The 14,739-nt window shown below is 40.1% G+C and overlaps 1 protein-coding gene across 3 annotated transcripts in view; it reads right to left on the reverse strand.

Annotated features, from left to right (window-relative positions):
- ADAMTS19 (ADAM metallopeptidase with thrombospondin type 1 motif 19) overlaps positions 1–14,739 on the reverse strand; it is a 158,662-nt gene that overhangs the window by 108,708 nt on the left and 35,215 nt on the right. For all 3 annotated transcript variants that reach the window (XM_067315930.1, XM_067315931.1, XM_067315929.1), the window contains exons 4-6: positions 6,326–6,498; positions 5,377–5,460; positions 4,251–4,408 (exon numbers count right to left, since the gene is read on the reverse strand). In XM_067315930.1, the coding sequence (XP_067172031.1) occupies positions 4,251–4,408; positions 5,377–5,460; positions 6,326–6,498 (415 nt within the window). The remainder of the gene's footprint in view (positions 1–4,250; positions 4,409–5,376; positions 5,461–6,325; positions 6,499–14,739) is intronic.

Consider the following 14,739-nt stretch of genomic DNA (forward strand, 5'->3'; position numbering starts at 1 on the left):
TAATCTGCTGATTTATACAGCAATACTGCATCTTCACAGTGTATCAGCTGAATATTAAGACGGAGATCTTTCCATCACAAACACATGTGAAAAGGGCAGTTTGGAGAAGGTGACTACAACTGAAACTTTTTGATCCGCATATTTACGTTCTTCTAAAAGTTCACTGTGACACAGACCTACGGACTGGAGAAGCAGCTAGACACGATTCATCCTTTCTAAGTGAAGTTAGGTCCTGTATCATTCCTGCATCCTTTTTTCTATACTTAGAAGGCTTGATTATCTTGACTGCAACAGGGGTCATGTAAGAACTCAAATATGTGAACAGAGAGCAACTGTGGATGCTGTGGGCCTTTTTCTGCCTTACTTTCAGCTACACTATTCAGACCAAACAATCTTTGCAGATATCTTCCTACATAGCAACTAGTAATATCCTCTCAGTAGTCACAAAAACGGGGGCTTATCTCTGTGCAGCTGCACTTTATAACTTAAAAGGCAAGGAGGCCCTGATGTACCAAAGTTTACTTTTCCACAAAGGAAAATACTTCCTGATATATTTGGACCATATTTGGACCAGATGATCTCCAGAGGTCCCCTCCAAACCCAACTATTCTGTGATATGTATATATCTAAAGTAATAGTGCTAATTTGTAACTACGAATCAGACTGTTTTACCAAGAGAGTCCTTAAAACAACTTCTGTCTTAATTCTCACATTCTCCTTATAATAAACCTCCCTGGTGATCCTTTCTAAATGCACTATACAAACTTTTTCTTTTCCTCTTCCTTTTACTTTATGACACCACATTTTAAACATGTCATTATTTCATCGGAATAAAGGAAAAATAAACAAAAGCCTCACAGGATGAAGTAGGACTATAGTCCTACCTAAGTGAAATGATCACATTGGTAACGTATTCACAGGTAACATCACAGCCCATTTTGGCATCACAGAAAGTAAAAGTTGGGGGGGTTGCTCTCAGCTGTATACAACAAATACAAAAATAAGCCTTGAAAAGTACCTTTTTTCATGAAAAAGCTATGACAGCTCTTTGATGGTTGAGTAACAGTCTCTATTGCATGCACATCTTACTCTTTACAGTTAACCATTAAAAAAAGCTCAGCAGAAGAGTGATACTCAATATCTTGCTTCTAACTCTTTTGGTTACTAGAAACAACTGGTACGAGAAAGCACAGTACAGCCTTTTCAAAGCACTCTTGCTGCTCTATTATCAAGCTACACAAAAAGGAGGGGTGGGTAAGTTTTAGGAGGCCTGCCACAGAATGTGTTAGCTAATCAAAACTCTACATTTTTGCTTTAAAATTATCAAGTAGTTGGTGTTCATCTGTCTAAACAAAATTATTTCTCTCAATAAAGCAGGTCTGCTGTCCAAAGCTGTTTGCAAGTTTTGACAAGGGAGCCTGTTCTGTGTTTGTAAAACAGAATGAGACCCTCTGAATTAACAAAACACACAAGTGTAGCCACACATGGGGTTAGCTATACCATAAACCTGATGATGTGCAGAGGGAGCCTGTATTAGCAAAACATTCCCACAGTCAGCAAACCACACTGGTATGATTTATTAGCAGCTAAAGCAGCTCTGAGATGGAAGGCAGTATAGTCCAGGGAATAATACCACTGAAAAAAAGGGTCAGAAGAACAGATCTTTAATTTCTGGCTCCAACACTGACTTACTATCTGACCTCTGGCCAATCACTTCCCTGCTCTGTACTTCTATGTCCTCGAAACCGAGCAGTATATTTACTCTAAAAAAAGGTAAAAGAAATTATAAGCAATACAAATCAGAAGATCATTACTATTAGAAAGCACATCAGAAAAGCATGTCGTAAAGTGTGATTAGGCTTTCCAAAATTTGGAAGCCCTTTCTCCATTTAGAAATTCTACTTTAAATTCAGAAAGCTTTGTGGCTGAACACAGAGGCTGCTAAAGACCTCTCCAGACCACTGTCTCTCGATTTTCTAACTAACACCTCACCTGCATCAATTCTGAACTCTTCTGTGCCTTCCATAAAGGCTGATTAAGGCAGAAGAGGGAAAAACAGAGAAAAGAGGTGTTACATGTTTTTTCACAGTATCTCATTGCCGAGATGAGCCTCACAAGCTAAAGGAGCGCAGCCCGTAACAACAGACCAAAACATAAGGTTTTTCCTAATACACCCACTAAGCTGAGACACCAGATTTGAAGATTACATGTGGGAGAAAGGCTAATCTTGCAAAACTATTGCATGTTAAATCTCACTCTCCTGGCAGAGCCTGAGATGAAAGTCTGAAGGATTTAGGGCTCCCCTGAGCTCCTGTCGAAGATGCGGATATTGCTGACCGTCTCCACTGATCTGGGAACCAGGGGATAAGCGAGAGATCACTCAACAACCCACACTTTTAAAAAAATCAAACACACCATAGTCGCCTATTTATTCTTGGATACTCACAACTGAAATTAGATACAACAAGCTCTACTCCTCTTTAGATTTTCTCATCAGCCTGGTGCCATGATACTCAGTGATTCTTCATGCGTTTGGCCCCAGCCCACTCTTTCCTTCTACTCACACCTTTTCTTCTCCATCTAGAGTCTTCCCCAACAACACACTGCTATTGAAATCACATCCAGGTCTTAATCTGATAAACTCCTTGCAGTCTGTCATCCCAAGGATGTTTTCTGATGAGCTAATAAAAATTTGCTACAGGGAGCATTATTTGTTATTATAATTTATTATATCTTCCAGAGTAGTTCAGAGGAACTTGAGTGAAAGATTACTGCTCAGCTAATATATAAATGTATAACAAATACGATTTGCTCCCTCAAAGAACCAACAATCCATATAACAGACAGAACACAATAAATATAGCAGGATGGGATAGGTTAAGAAGAGAAAGGTATGGGCCTTTCTAAGGAAAGGAAAGGGATTAAACAGCAGAAGTAGCAAAAAACGCTGTAACCACAGAGTTTGGACTTCAGCATCTCCCACTTCAAATATGTTTTCCTCATAATTACCATAATATGGCAAAGATCAGGGAAATAGGGAACAGCAGCTCAACTTTTCAGAGTTTGTTATCTTATTACCTCCCCAAAGAAGCAGGGAATTTTAGGGAAGCACTTTTCTGCTTCAGAAAATTGAAGCACATCATAAATATTGTAGTATTTAGAACGTCAGCTAATTTTAACTACAAAATGTATATAACTCCAAGTGAGGTTGCCCTGAATAAGTGTTATAAGGCTGTTTGTAATTTTGAATATTACATATGGTTTTAGGATTCCACATGACCAGCTAACACGGCAGAGTACAATGGTATTCTAATAACCAGAATTACAGAAATTTTGGTTGGAATGGTCCTCTGAAGGTTATCGCCCAAATTTCCCTTCAAAATGGGACTAAGCCCCACCCTAGACTGCAGTTCTGTCCTTCCCTTTACAATATACAGGTAATGGCTTGTGTGCTGACTGAACATCAAGATGCCTCCCCCTGTGCCACCACTTCAAGCCCAAACCATGACAGCATCTGCTTGGAAGGAAAGAGGTGAGCTGGAAGCGTATTTCCTTCTGAATGTGTGCATGGCTTCATATTTAGTGCTACAAGGGACTACAGATGTAGGATCAAACCCCTGAGGCTGCAGAGCACGTACCATGCACCATGACATACCTTGAACTCACAATGTAACATATTAGTGCCCGAACATTTAGTTTCAAGGCAAACAGCGAGTGTTTGCTAGCTGACATCTCAAGGACCAACTTCCTTAGGGAGAAATCAAAGTGTTATGATTCATTTTACAGGCAAGGGAAGTGTAATGTGATGTGCCTAAGGTCATGCTCATCCAGTTTTGAATGGTCTAAATATGCTTTTGGCTTTTGAATGAAAAATATCTATGGGTTGTGTGTGCTGTCTTTTATTAAATGAAGGCACATGCAAAGCACCATCTAACCTATGGCTACATAGCTGAAGAAGAAACAAGTGGTGACTATTTCACACGTTTACCATCTAGAACTTATGCTTTCTGAATGATTGATTCTCTTTATCACCTTCTTTTTCTTAACACTTCAATCTCTAAAGACGTCAAATTAACTTCCACCTTAGAATTCTAGAAAGAAGCTTCTAGTTACACTCTTTCCCATTGCTAAACTAAACTCAAACTATATTAGTCACCTATCACCTCATAATTCATTTGAGGTATTCTTGTTCTATAATGTTCTCATTATGCCACTGCCTATTTTTTAATGTCCGTCTTTCAGTATTGTACCTTGTGATAAGTATAGCTGCATCAACTGAAGACAAGTCTTCTCCCCAGCTGGTTGACATTTCTAAGTGTATATCATTCTTCTTGCCAAACTCTTCATGTTGCCATTTACAAAAGCTTTCCAGCATTTTTTCTCCATGATGTCCAATATACATATCTGCCTGGAAACAAAAAACAATTGATTTTGTTAGAATTGTGATTCTGTATATAAAATTAAGCACTTCAAAGATACTGGTGAAAATACTGCATTCAGATGCATACAGTGGATCTGTTCACCTAAATTCTCCTTATATGTGCTGTTTTTTTCACTACTTTTGGGAAGAAAAGGTTAATGATGTGAAGATCCAGCATTTGAGTATGAACTGAGTCTTCTCCACTTGCTGAGAGGACATTGAAAAAAAGAAATACTTTCTTATTCATTAAAAGAAATACCGTATTTTAAAATGCACATATTAGAAACATGGATAACTGAATACCTTTTTCCCTGTTAACCAACTAAAATGTGGAAGGATTCCAACAATCTTTTGTAGAAACAACAAGAAATTAAGATTATATTGTCCTGAAATATTATATGCAAACTATTCATCACTACAAAATGTCATTCAAGATATCTTCTGGACTCATCTCTCTTCAGAAAGCAAAAAGAACAGAATTTGAAATGATGCTTGAAACATATGCAATGAAAGAAAAGTGCTATATCACGGCACTGTTTGTCTAATGATTGGCTGACAAAGAAAAATATCTATTTTCTTTCTATTATCCATTCAGTTTAAAAGAATGCATAAAGCAGAACAGAATATATAAGTGGGTTTTTTGTTTGTTGTTCTTTTTTTAAAAAAAAAAGAAGATCTAGCCAATTTGCATGGGGAAAGAGACCACTGCTTTTTATTTTTTTGACTGACTTTCAGCTGCAGGCACAGAAAATCTCAGTATGGACAGCACTTAGACTAGGAAAAGCTTAACCTTTACTGGGGCTGCCCATCACTGTAAATAAATAAATAATACACAAAGAAGCTAACTAAGAAAATATGTCAACCTTGAAAGTGATTGAATATTGCATGCCTTCATGGGGCAGCAAGCAAAGTGGCATTGCCCTCTACAGGATAAGACAAAGGTTGTATATTCTTACTGGTGTCTCATGAAGCAGGACAAGCTTAGTCACACGAAGATTCACTTGCAGTCCAAGGCTCTTGTGCTGGAAAAGGTTAAAAACCTAAGATAAAAAAACAATAAATAAAAATAGGTGCTTGTATTGCACACAGTACACTGTAGACTAAAAATATCAAAATTCACAATTCAAAGGACCTAACAACTTTATATTTTAGCATGACTGCTTTAATTTTCTATTATTTGCAAAGAACCTATAATCACCTGATGGTTATTATATTGCGCTGGTCTTCTGAAGGAAAATAATAGAGCTTAAGTAGTATTTGGTCTGGGAATACAAAAAGGACCATAATGAACCATGATCACTTTATAAACTTTAGCCTGTTTCTCTAAATACTTATATATGCATATAACACTATTCACATCAAAATTCCTGCTCTGTTAAATGCAGGATCATGGTCCAACTGGGCCAAGCCAGGACATGACAATAACTCTTCCTCTCATGTAGAATAGCTCAAGTTTTCACTTATTCTTCATTGTATGTTCCTTCTCTGATGAATTACCTTTCCTTGCATATCACAGTGCTACTTTTCATTGCTTTATGCACCAAACCAGTGTACCACAGCCTCGTTTACAGCTCAGAAGGGATGTAATCTTCTGAGTGCATTACCCTTTTTTCCTTCGGCCACTATGATGATCACATCTTCTAACTGACACCGTCACCTCTTCATAACAAGCATGCATCACAAGAATTCATCCAATATCCCAGCTTTCCAAAGAACAGCAAAAATGGTTTCTAAATGGTTTCTAAAAATCATCTTGGTCAGCTCCCACTTTCTCGCTTCATTGCTGAAGATACAAAACCAGATGATATAACTGCCCCCTTACAGGTGGTCAGTCAGAATAATTAAAAGCAATGAAATCAGTCCACTGTGCATGCATTGTTGCCAAAATGAATTTAAAATTCCTACCATGTTTAAGATAGTTAGAATAAATCGTCTGGCAGCATCTGTTCCATGATACGAAACCATAGCTGGATCTGCGACCACGACAGTTTCTATATTGTACTCTTGAGGTAATTTGTAAGAGTATCTTTTTCCTCTTCCGCTCTCTGATATTTTTTGATTCTTGGATTTTCTTTTATCTGTAACATAAAAGACATTGCTCGATGAATATATCCTTCACAGTACTGGCTTAATATAAGGTTGCTCTGATACTTGTAGAATTTGCTATCCAGGAAAATGACATAACACAGGGTGTAATAACTATGAACTCTGATACATACTTATTTCACACTGCCAATGCAATCAGGCTCAAATGGAAGGCCTAGACTATGTGTAAATGTTAGTCCATGCCAGTGAAGCAGGAGTCTTATCTGGCTACTTAAATAAAGCCAGTCAGATTCTTTGCATCCTTTCACCTAACATATTTATAAATGAGTGTGTGCCTCCTGTTTTGCTTGCGGGAGAAAACTAAATTAATATTAGGCTCGACACAAAAGTAGTCTCACTGAGACTGCAGAAATACTATCTACCCATCTTCGGAACAGAAATACATGTCAATGAAATCATTGCCTCTCAGCATAAAAACAACAAATTTGGATTCACCATGATTTCAGCATCAAGAAAATACACGGAACAATTCACTGATTTGTAAAGATGAAAGATCAAACTATTTCAGATGAATGATGTAAAGAATTACATGTAGCATATAAGTTGGTGGGGAAAAAAAACTCTTAAGTTTTACCATCAGGATTTCAATGTCAGTGCTGCTTGCATTATATGCAGCTAAAATAAGCCAATCAAAACCAAACCCTGGTTACAAGCTTCTAAACCTACAGAAAGCTCCAAATCAAAACCTTGTTACATTTATGGCAAACCAGAGGTTACTGTTCCTGTTAAATTTGAGTTTCCTCTCCAAAAATGTGAGAAGATCTCCATTATTACTTCAGAAAAAAGAAATATTAATTTATTACACGGAAATAGCTTGAGTGAGAAGGTAGTCTGATATCTTGATATGCAAGAGTTAACAATGCTATTTAAAATAATTTTATTTAAAACAAAAATCCCTGTTGTAACAGCCAAACTCTGTCAGATCCCTCAGAGGACCTAAAATTTAGGGGACTGATCTTGTTGAAGTCACTGAAATCAACTGAAAATTTTTTTCAACTCCCACAACGCAATACTCAGCTCTCCGTTTTCAACAAATCTGATGCTCAAGATGACAATTATAAAAACATGTTCTGGAAATATTCAAACATTCAGAAATTTGAAGGAAGTGCAATTAATCAGTCCCATCTCTAATAGGAGAGTTCCTGCAGTCCACTCCATAACACAATACTCTTCAAAACATAACAGTCGCTTTTCAGGAAAGTGCTAGAAATATGCCTTAAAAATCACTGAACTCATACAAATTAACTTTAAAATATAAGATACCAGTGGAAGAATGGATCTGTGATTTAATACAATATTTATAGGATTTTAAGAAAAAATATAAAGTAGCCACGCTTTAAAAAAGGTATTCTATCTTTTACTGTAATCTTTTGTGAAAAGGTTATAAAAGAATAATTTAGTCCATCCCACTATGTCTTAGAAAGGCTGACTTATGCCAGTGAAGTTAGCAACAATATAAGATTTACAAACACCGATAAGCATATAATTTTAGTAAAAGAGCATATAATTTACAGAAATAAATAAAAGATTTGGTGCCTGTTTGCATAGAAATATAAACAACTGACAAATGCATAAACTATGTAAGATTAATTTCAACCACTCTGGTTCTGATCCTTCCAACACTTGCTTTACCTTATGCATACGACCAGCCCAGCCTTATGTGTGTTTGTTAACTGTGGAACTATAGCCTACTTTATAAAACATAATATGTGTTTTTGTCACTCTTCGGAGAATCATTTTTAATAAAACTTCAGTGTCAGGGTTTGCGCCAAAAACACACCCTACAAGCTATACGACTATGACTTACCATACAAGCATTTAATGCTGAAAGAGTAGCCTACAGCTCTCAGTTTAAATAATAAACTCATTCGGGTTAGAAAAAGATCTCTCAGGAGCCATCTGGTCAATCCTCCATCCTCCGAGGAGCAGTGATTGATTCCAGTAAAGTTTCCAGCAACCTAGTTTATTCATTGTTTGCTCCTTTGTTGCAAACAGCAGCTATTGGTTAGAAACTTTTAAATTAGTATTAGCATGACTGTTCAGCAAAGTCTGCTAACATACTTCTCCAAAAGCTTTAACTAGCTGTACAGTTTTACCCACAACTGACAGTAAGCAGTCCACAACATAATAGAGCATTGTGCTAAACATTAACACAGGCCACTTGGGAGGAATATAGGAACGTTACGTTGCCAGAGTATGCAGGGATGTGACAAGGAAGGCTAAGGCCTGTTTGGAATTAAATCTGGCAAGAGATGTCAAGGACAACAAGAAGGGCTTCTTCAAATACATCAGTAGCAAGAGGAAGACTAGGGAAAATGTGGGCCCTTTGCTGAATGAGGTGGGTGCTCTGGTGACGAAGGATGCAGGGAAGGCAGAGTTACTGAATGCCTTCTTTGCTTCAGTCTTTACTGCTCAGGCCAGCCCTCAGGAACCCCAGATCCTGGAGGCAAGAGAGAAAGTCTGGAGAGAGGAAGACTTTCCCTTGGTGGAGGAGGAGTGGGTTAGAGATCATTTAAGCAAACTTGACACCCACAAATCCATGGGCCCTGATGGGATGCACCCACGAGTGCTGAGGGAGCTGGCGGATGTCATTGCTAAGCCACTCTCCATCATCTTTGAAAGGTCATGGAGAACAGGAGAGGTGCCCGAGGACTGGAAGAAAGCCAGTGTCACCCCAGTCTTCAAAAAGGGCAAGAAGGAGGACCCAGGGAACTACAGGCCAGTCAGCCTCACCTCCATCCCTGGAAAGGTGATGGAGCAGCTCATCCTGGAGGCCATCTCCAAGCATGTGGAGGACAAGAAGGTGATCAGGAGTAGTCAGCATGGCTTCACCAAGGGGAAATCATGCCTAACCAATCTGATAGCCTTCTATGATGGAATGACTGGCTGGGTAGATGAGGGGAGAGCAGTGGACGTTGTTCACCTTGACTTCATCAAGGCTTTTGGCACTGTCTCCCATAGCATCCTCATAGACAAGCTCAGGAAGTGTGGGTTAGATGAGTGGACAGTGAGGTGGATTGAGAACTGGCTGAATGGCAGAGCTCAGAGAGTTGTGATCAGTGGCGCAGAGTCTAGTTGGAGGCCTGTAGCTAGCGGTGTCCCCCAGGGGTCAGTACTGGGTCCAGTCTTGTTCAACTTCTTCATCAATGACCTGGATGAAGGGGCAGAGTGCACCCTCAGCAAGTTTGCTGACGATACAAAACTGGGAGGAGTGGCTGATACACCAGAGGGCTGTGCTGCCATTCAGAGAGACCTGGACAGGCTGGAGAGGTGGGTGGAGAGGAACCTCATAAAGTTCAACAAAGGCAAGTGCAGGGTCCTGCACCTGGGGAGGAATAACCCCAGGCACCAGTACAGGTTGGGGGTTGACCTGCTGGAAAGCAGCTCTGCGGAGAAGGACCTGGGAGTGCTGGTGGACACCAAGTTAACCATGAGGCAGCAATGTGCCCTTGTGGCCAAGAAGGCCAATGGTATCCTGGGGTGCATCAGGAAGAGTGTTGCCAGCAGGTCGAGGGAGGTGATCCTCCCCCTCTACTCAGCCCTGGTGAGGCCACATCTGGAGTACTGTGTCCAGTTCTGGGCTCCCCAGCACAAGAGGGATGTGGCACTACTGGAGCAAGTCCAGCAAAGGGCTACAAAGAGGATTAGGGGACCGGAGCATCTCTCTTATGAGGAAAGGCTGAGAGAGCTGGGCCTGTTTAGCCTGGAGAAGAGAAGGCTGGGAGGAGATCTTATCAATGTATACAAGTATCTGAAGGGAGGGTGTCAAGAGGATGGAGCCAGACTCTTCTCAGTGGTGCCCAGCAACAGGACACGAGGCAATGGGCACAAACTGAAACACAGACACTTCCATCTGAACAGGAGGAAAAACTTCTTCACTGTGAGGGTGACAGAGCACTGGCACAGGTTGCCCAGAGAGGTTGTGGAGTCTCCTTCTCTGGAGATATTCAAAACCCACCTGGACGCGATCCTGTGCAATGTGCTCTAGGTGACCCTGCTTGAGCAGGGGGGTTGGACTAGATGATCTCCAGAGGTCCCTTCCAACCTCAACCATTCTGTGATTCTGTGATTCTGTGATTAAGGTCACCGCAGTCTCAAAATCAGTCTTCGATCCTCTGTCGTTCAAGACTGTAGAGGATGAGAAGTCTGCACTGCTTTGCAGACAAGCTGGCTGCAAGGGGCAGTGCCCATCATCCGCCTCAGGCCTCTCTGGGGTTAACAAGCCAGAGGACAATTTGTTCTTGGCCAGCCAACCTTTTCCAAATTGGTGGCAGGATTCCCCATCACGGGCAATCTCATCTATCCAAAACTTTTAGCTCTTCCCTAAGACGTTTAAAGAAATGGGATTAGTAATTTTGACACAAGTGGCATTTGAGTCACTGTCATGATTACCGCTACATAACAGGTGTTAGGCAAAAACTCGCAGAACTTCACATTTCATGAATAGGTAAAATTACAAAGAATTGCTCACTGTTGATGGTACAGGACAGTAACTCCTGCAGAAAACATACCTATATCAATCATGCATGTGCTAACAATATAAAAATTAGATCAGGTGGGAAAGTTGCTTGTTGGGCTTAAAGATATGTAAATTCAGCTAAAAACTTAATTACATTGGCAAAGTAAAAATTAATAACACAGGAGGGTTCTGTGCAACAAGACTCCTAAGTTTTTTTCTGGAAACACGGAAAATATGAAGAAGTCATATCAATATATTACTCAGACACACTATCTGTGACTGAAATGAAGGCTAGAAATACTCTGGTCTAAAATAAATAATAATAATTTAAAAATCATTGTACTTTAATCTACTACAGTTTTTCAGCAGACCACCAGCAGAGTGATTGCTATACAGGCTCCTCAGAAGGCTGATCGTGTTGCACTCTGACTACCCACTCCCTTTCATTGAGGTACCCAGTTATACCTGCCCAAAACAGGCAATACCCAAGTACATTTGACATACAAAAGGAAAGCAAGAGAAAATAACACTAGACTAACAAAAACCATTAAAAAAATCACAAAAACGCCCCTTAAAGAGCTGAAAAATCAGCTACTATAAAAACAGGCTGCCTCAAATCTCTGAGGCAACACTACAAAGAGACTAAGACCACAGGACACCTGAACGCTTACCAGCCCTTAAGTACATTCCCTGTACACCCACATGAAGCCCAGATCTCAGAGCACATCACCATCATTCCCCAAACTTCCTTTTCACAGGGGGAGAAGAGCCTGGATACCCTAGCCATACAGAAATCACAGTGCTCTGGACAGGTCCCTCAAAAATCCAGATCTACCACACTGCGGACACAAGCTCTTACTCACTAGCCTGCGTGCAAAGGGATCGCCCAAGCTCCCTGTGTGTTACCATGAGTTTGGTCCAATGTACGGACAACTCCAGGCTGGAACAAGGGCCTCAGATTAGGCAGAGGGAAGAGAGCTCAGTTTTGCAATCTGGCCCTTTGCTCTAATAGCAAGTGTCTCTCATGTTTTCTCTCTAAGAGACTTGCGAACTGGTCTCCTTGAAAGGTTTCATGGGCCATGTGTTAAGAAAGGTGTGAGGTGTGAGGTCTGTATATGTGCGACTGGCTCACATACATAAATCCATCTCACACATGCATTCAACAAAAGGATATACAGACATACTCATATATATCCAGAAAGCATCTGTTTCCCTCAGTGCGACTCCCTCCTCCCTTTACTAGGAAAAGAAAAAAAAACAACCTACCCATAACACAGAAAACAGGTTCTTTATTCTCCCCGAATGAGTTTGGCTTTGCAGCATCTTTCAATCCAGCCGACAACAGTAACAGACATCAAACAATACCTTCTTTGAACGTCTCTTCATATTCTGCGTGCAAAGCTATTAGTTCCAATAGTGATCCTTCAGCACCTCCCGCACAGACATTCATTCCTTCTAAAAATTATAATTCATCATTGGCCATACACATTTGCTTCATTTGGCTTGATACGCAGCCAGTCTTTGAGATCAATTTGGCTGAAAACCAGCAGCATAAACACCTGTCCCAAAACACCTGTCCTGACACACACAAGTACTGTAGAAGAAAGATCCTATTGTAAAATAGGTCCATATTGCTGAGAAGTGCCAAGACAGTAATTTCTCAGTGTTACACAGCTACAACTCTACCAAAAGCAGCAGTGCAGAATTTGACAATATTGGAGAGCCCCATACCCCACCTGCTTTATAGCTGCTTCATTAATCTACCCTGTTTCGGATTTGACTTAAAACTCTCAATTATTGCTAAAAAAAGCTTTTTTAACGCTTCAACCCACCTTGCAGCCTGTGCCCATATCATGAATGTTTCCCTGATATTAGCTCAGTGCATGTCACACCAAGTATAGATAGAGCTTTTAGCCAATATAACTTATTCCAGCCTCATTAAGTAAAATAACCTGCAATAGCAAAGCAAGGAAGCCTTGCTACTACAACAGCATCAGTTAGGAATCACAGACATTTACATTCTCCTGGCAACACAGTTCTGCCAGCAGATGCTAACCAATTATGCACAGCTTGAGTTACTTTGAAATTCCAAGCTGGAAGCAAAGATAATGAAACTTATTTCAAACAAATGATTGAATCTCTGTTGACAGGCTATTTCACCAAGTCAGAGCCTTGGGCATAAGATTATTAGAACAGAGTAAGCTGACTACTCCATCTAAGAGAACAAGAGAAAGTGAAAGGATGACTTGTAATGAACATGACAGGAAATTATGTCCTTACACAAGAGTTTGCATCTTTAATCATTTTCATACATACCACAGACTGCTACTTACCAGGTGCCCCTCTCTTCCTTAGCCATACATGCACGTGCACACATCATTCATCTTTTCATTCTCTCCCTTTCTCTCACACCCAAAACACATGCAGGTACGTGCGCTCTAACTTGTTTATCATCGCTAATGGAGAGGAGTAACCAGCTTTACTATAAGTGAATGATTTTTGCTGATATAGAAAGCTTCTTTTTTAAATAAGCAGCAGCAATGGAATGCAATGCCTAGAAGAGAAATACTGAGCCTCCTGGAGGAAGTTATAGGTATTAAAAGGGACTAAGTAAATGACATATAATAAGAGACTTTCTTTGCTAATTCACCTTTAATTTCAATCTATGGATGGAAGCCTAATTCTAAAAAAAAAAAACAAACAAAAAAACCCCCAACACAACAGTTCCAGAATAGAAAAAAAATTCATGCCTATTCTATGACCATATAAATGTGACAGAGCGGTACAACTGTTCAAAGAGAATCACAGAACCAAAGAATAATTTAGACTGAAACGGACCTCTGGAGGTCATCTAGGCCAACCTCCTGCTCAAAGCAGGGCTAACATGGAAGTTAAATCAGGCTGCTCAGGGCTGTGTCCAGCCAAGTTTTTAAAGTTTCTAAGGCTGGAGACTCAGCAGACTCTCCAGGCAACCTGTTCCAGTGCTTAATCACTCTTGCTATGAAAAATTTTTTCCTTATGCCCAACTGACATTTCCCAGAAAGCAAGTTACAGCTGTTGCCTTTCATTCTGTAATGGTACGCCTCTCAGAAAAGTCCGGCTCTGTCTTCTCTCTACAACCCCTTTAGGCAGTTGAAGACCCTCCTCTACCTTTTCTTCACCAGTTTGAACAAACCCGGCTCCCTCTGCCTCTCCTCAAATGTCATATAATCAAACTCCCTAGCCACCTTGGTGGCTCTCCTCTGCTGTTTCTTTCCAGTTTACCAGTATCTCTCTTCTACTATGCTAGAAGACATAAAAAAAATGCTGATTAAATGTGAAAAATCATTCTGGTTTATTTCCGGGAGAAAACACATTTCTCACAACAGCATTAAAAATACCCTCAGCTTAAACTGAGGGCAAAACACTTAGACCTCCTCTCTCCATTGGAGGAAGAGAAGCTGCTGATGAAGTAGGAACAACAGGATGTTATCTTCCACAAAAGCCTTCTTTCCCCTCCTCTGTTGAACATTGGTAATCTAAGGGATCAGTAAGTGCCAAATTTTTCTGAAACCCTTCTATTTAAACAATTTTTGCAACTCATCAATGAGGAAGATGCTTTAGGATTATTTCTCACAGTTCTTTTGAGTGTCAATCATAAAACAAGAACACCATTATAAAGACCAATTACATTCATAGCGTCACTCCCATTTGAAAGTGATTACTGCTTTGAGATTACTTTTTCAGCTTACCAGCTGAAACTGGGGTAAACTGT

Source organism: Apteryx mantelli, chromosome Z (assembly GCF_036417845.1).
Source record: "Apteryx mantelli isolate bAptMan1 chromosome Z, bAptMan1.hap1, whole genome shotgun sequence".
NCBI lineage: Eukaryota > Metazoa > Chordata > Aves > Apterygiformes > Apterygidae > Apteryx > Apteryx mantelli.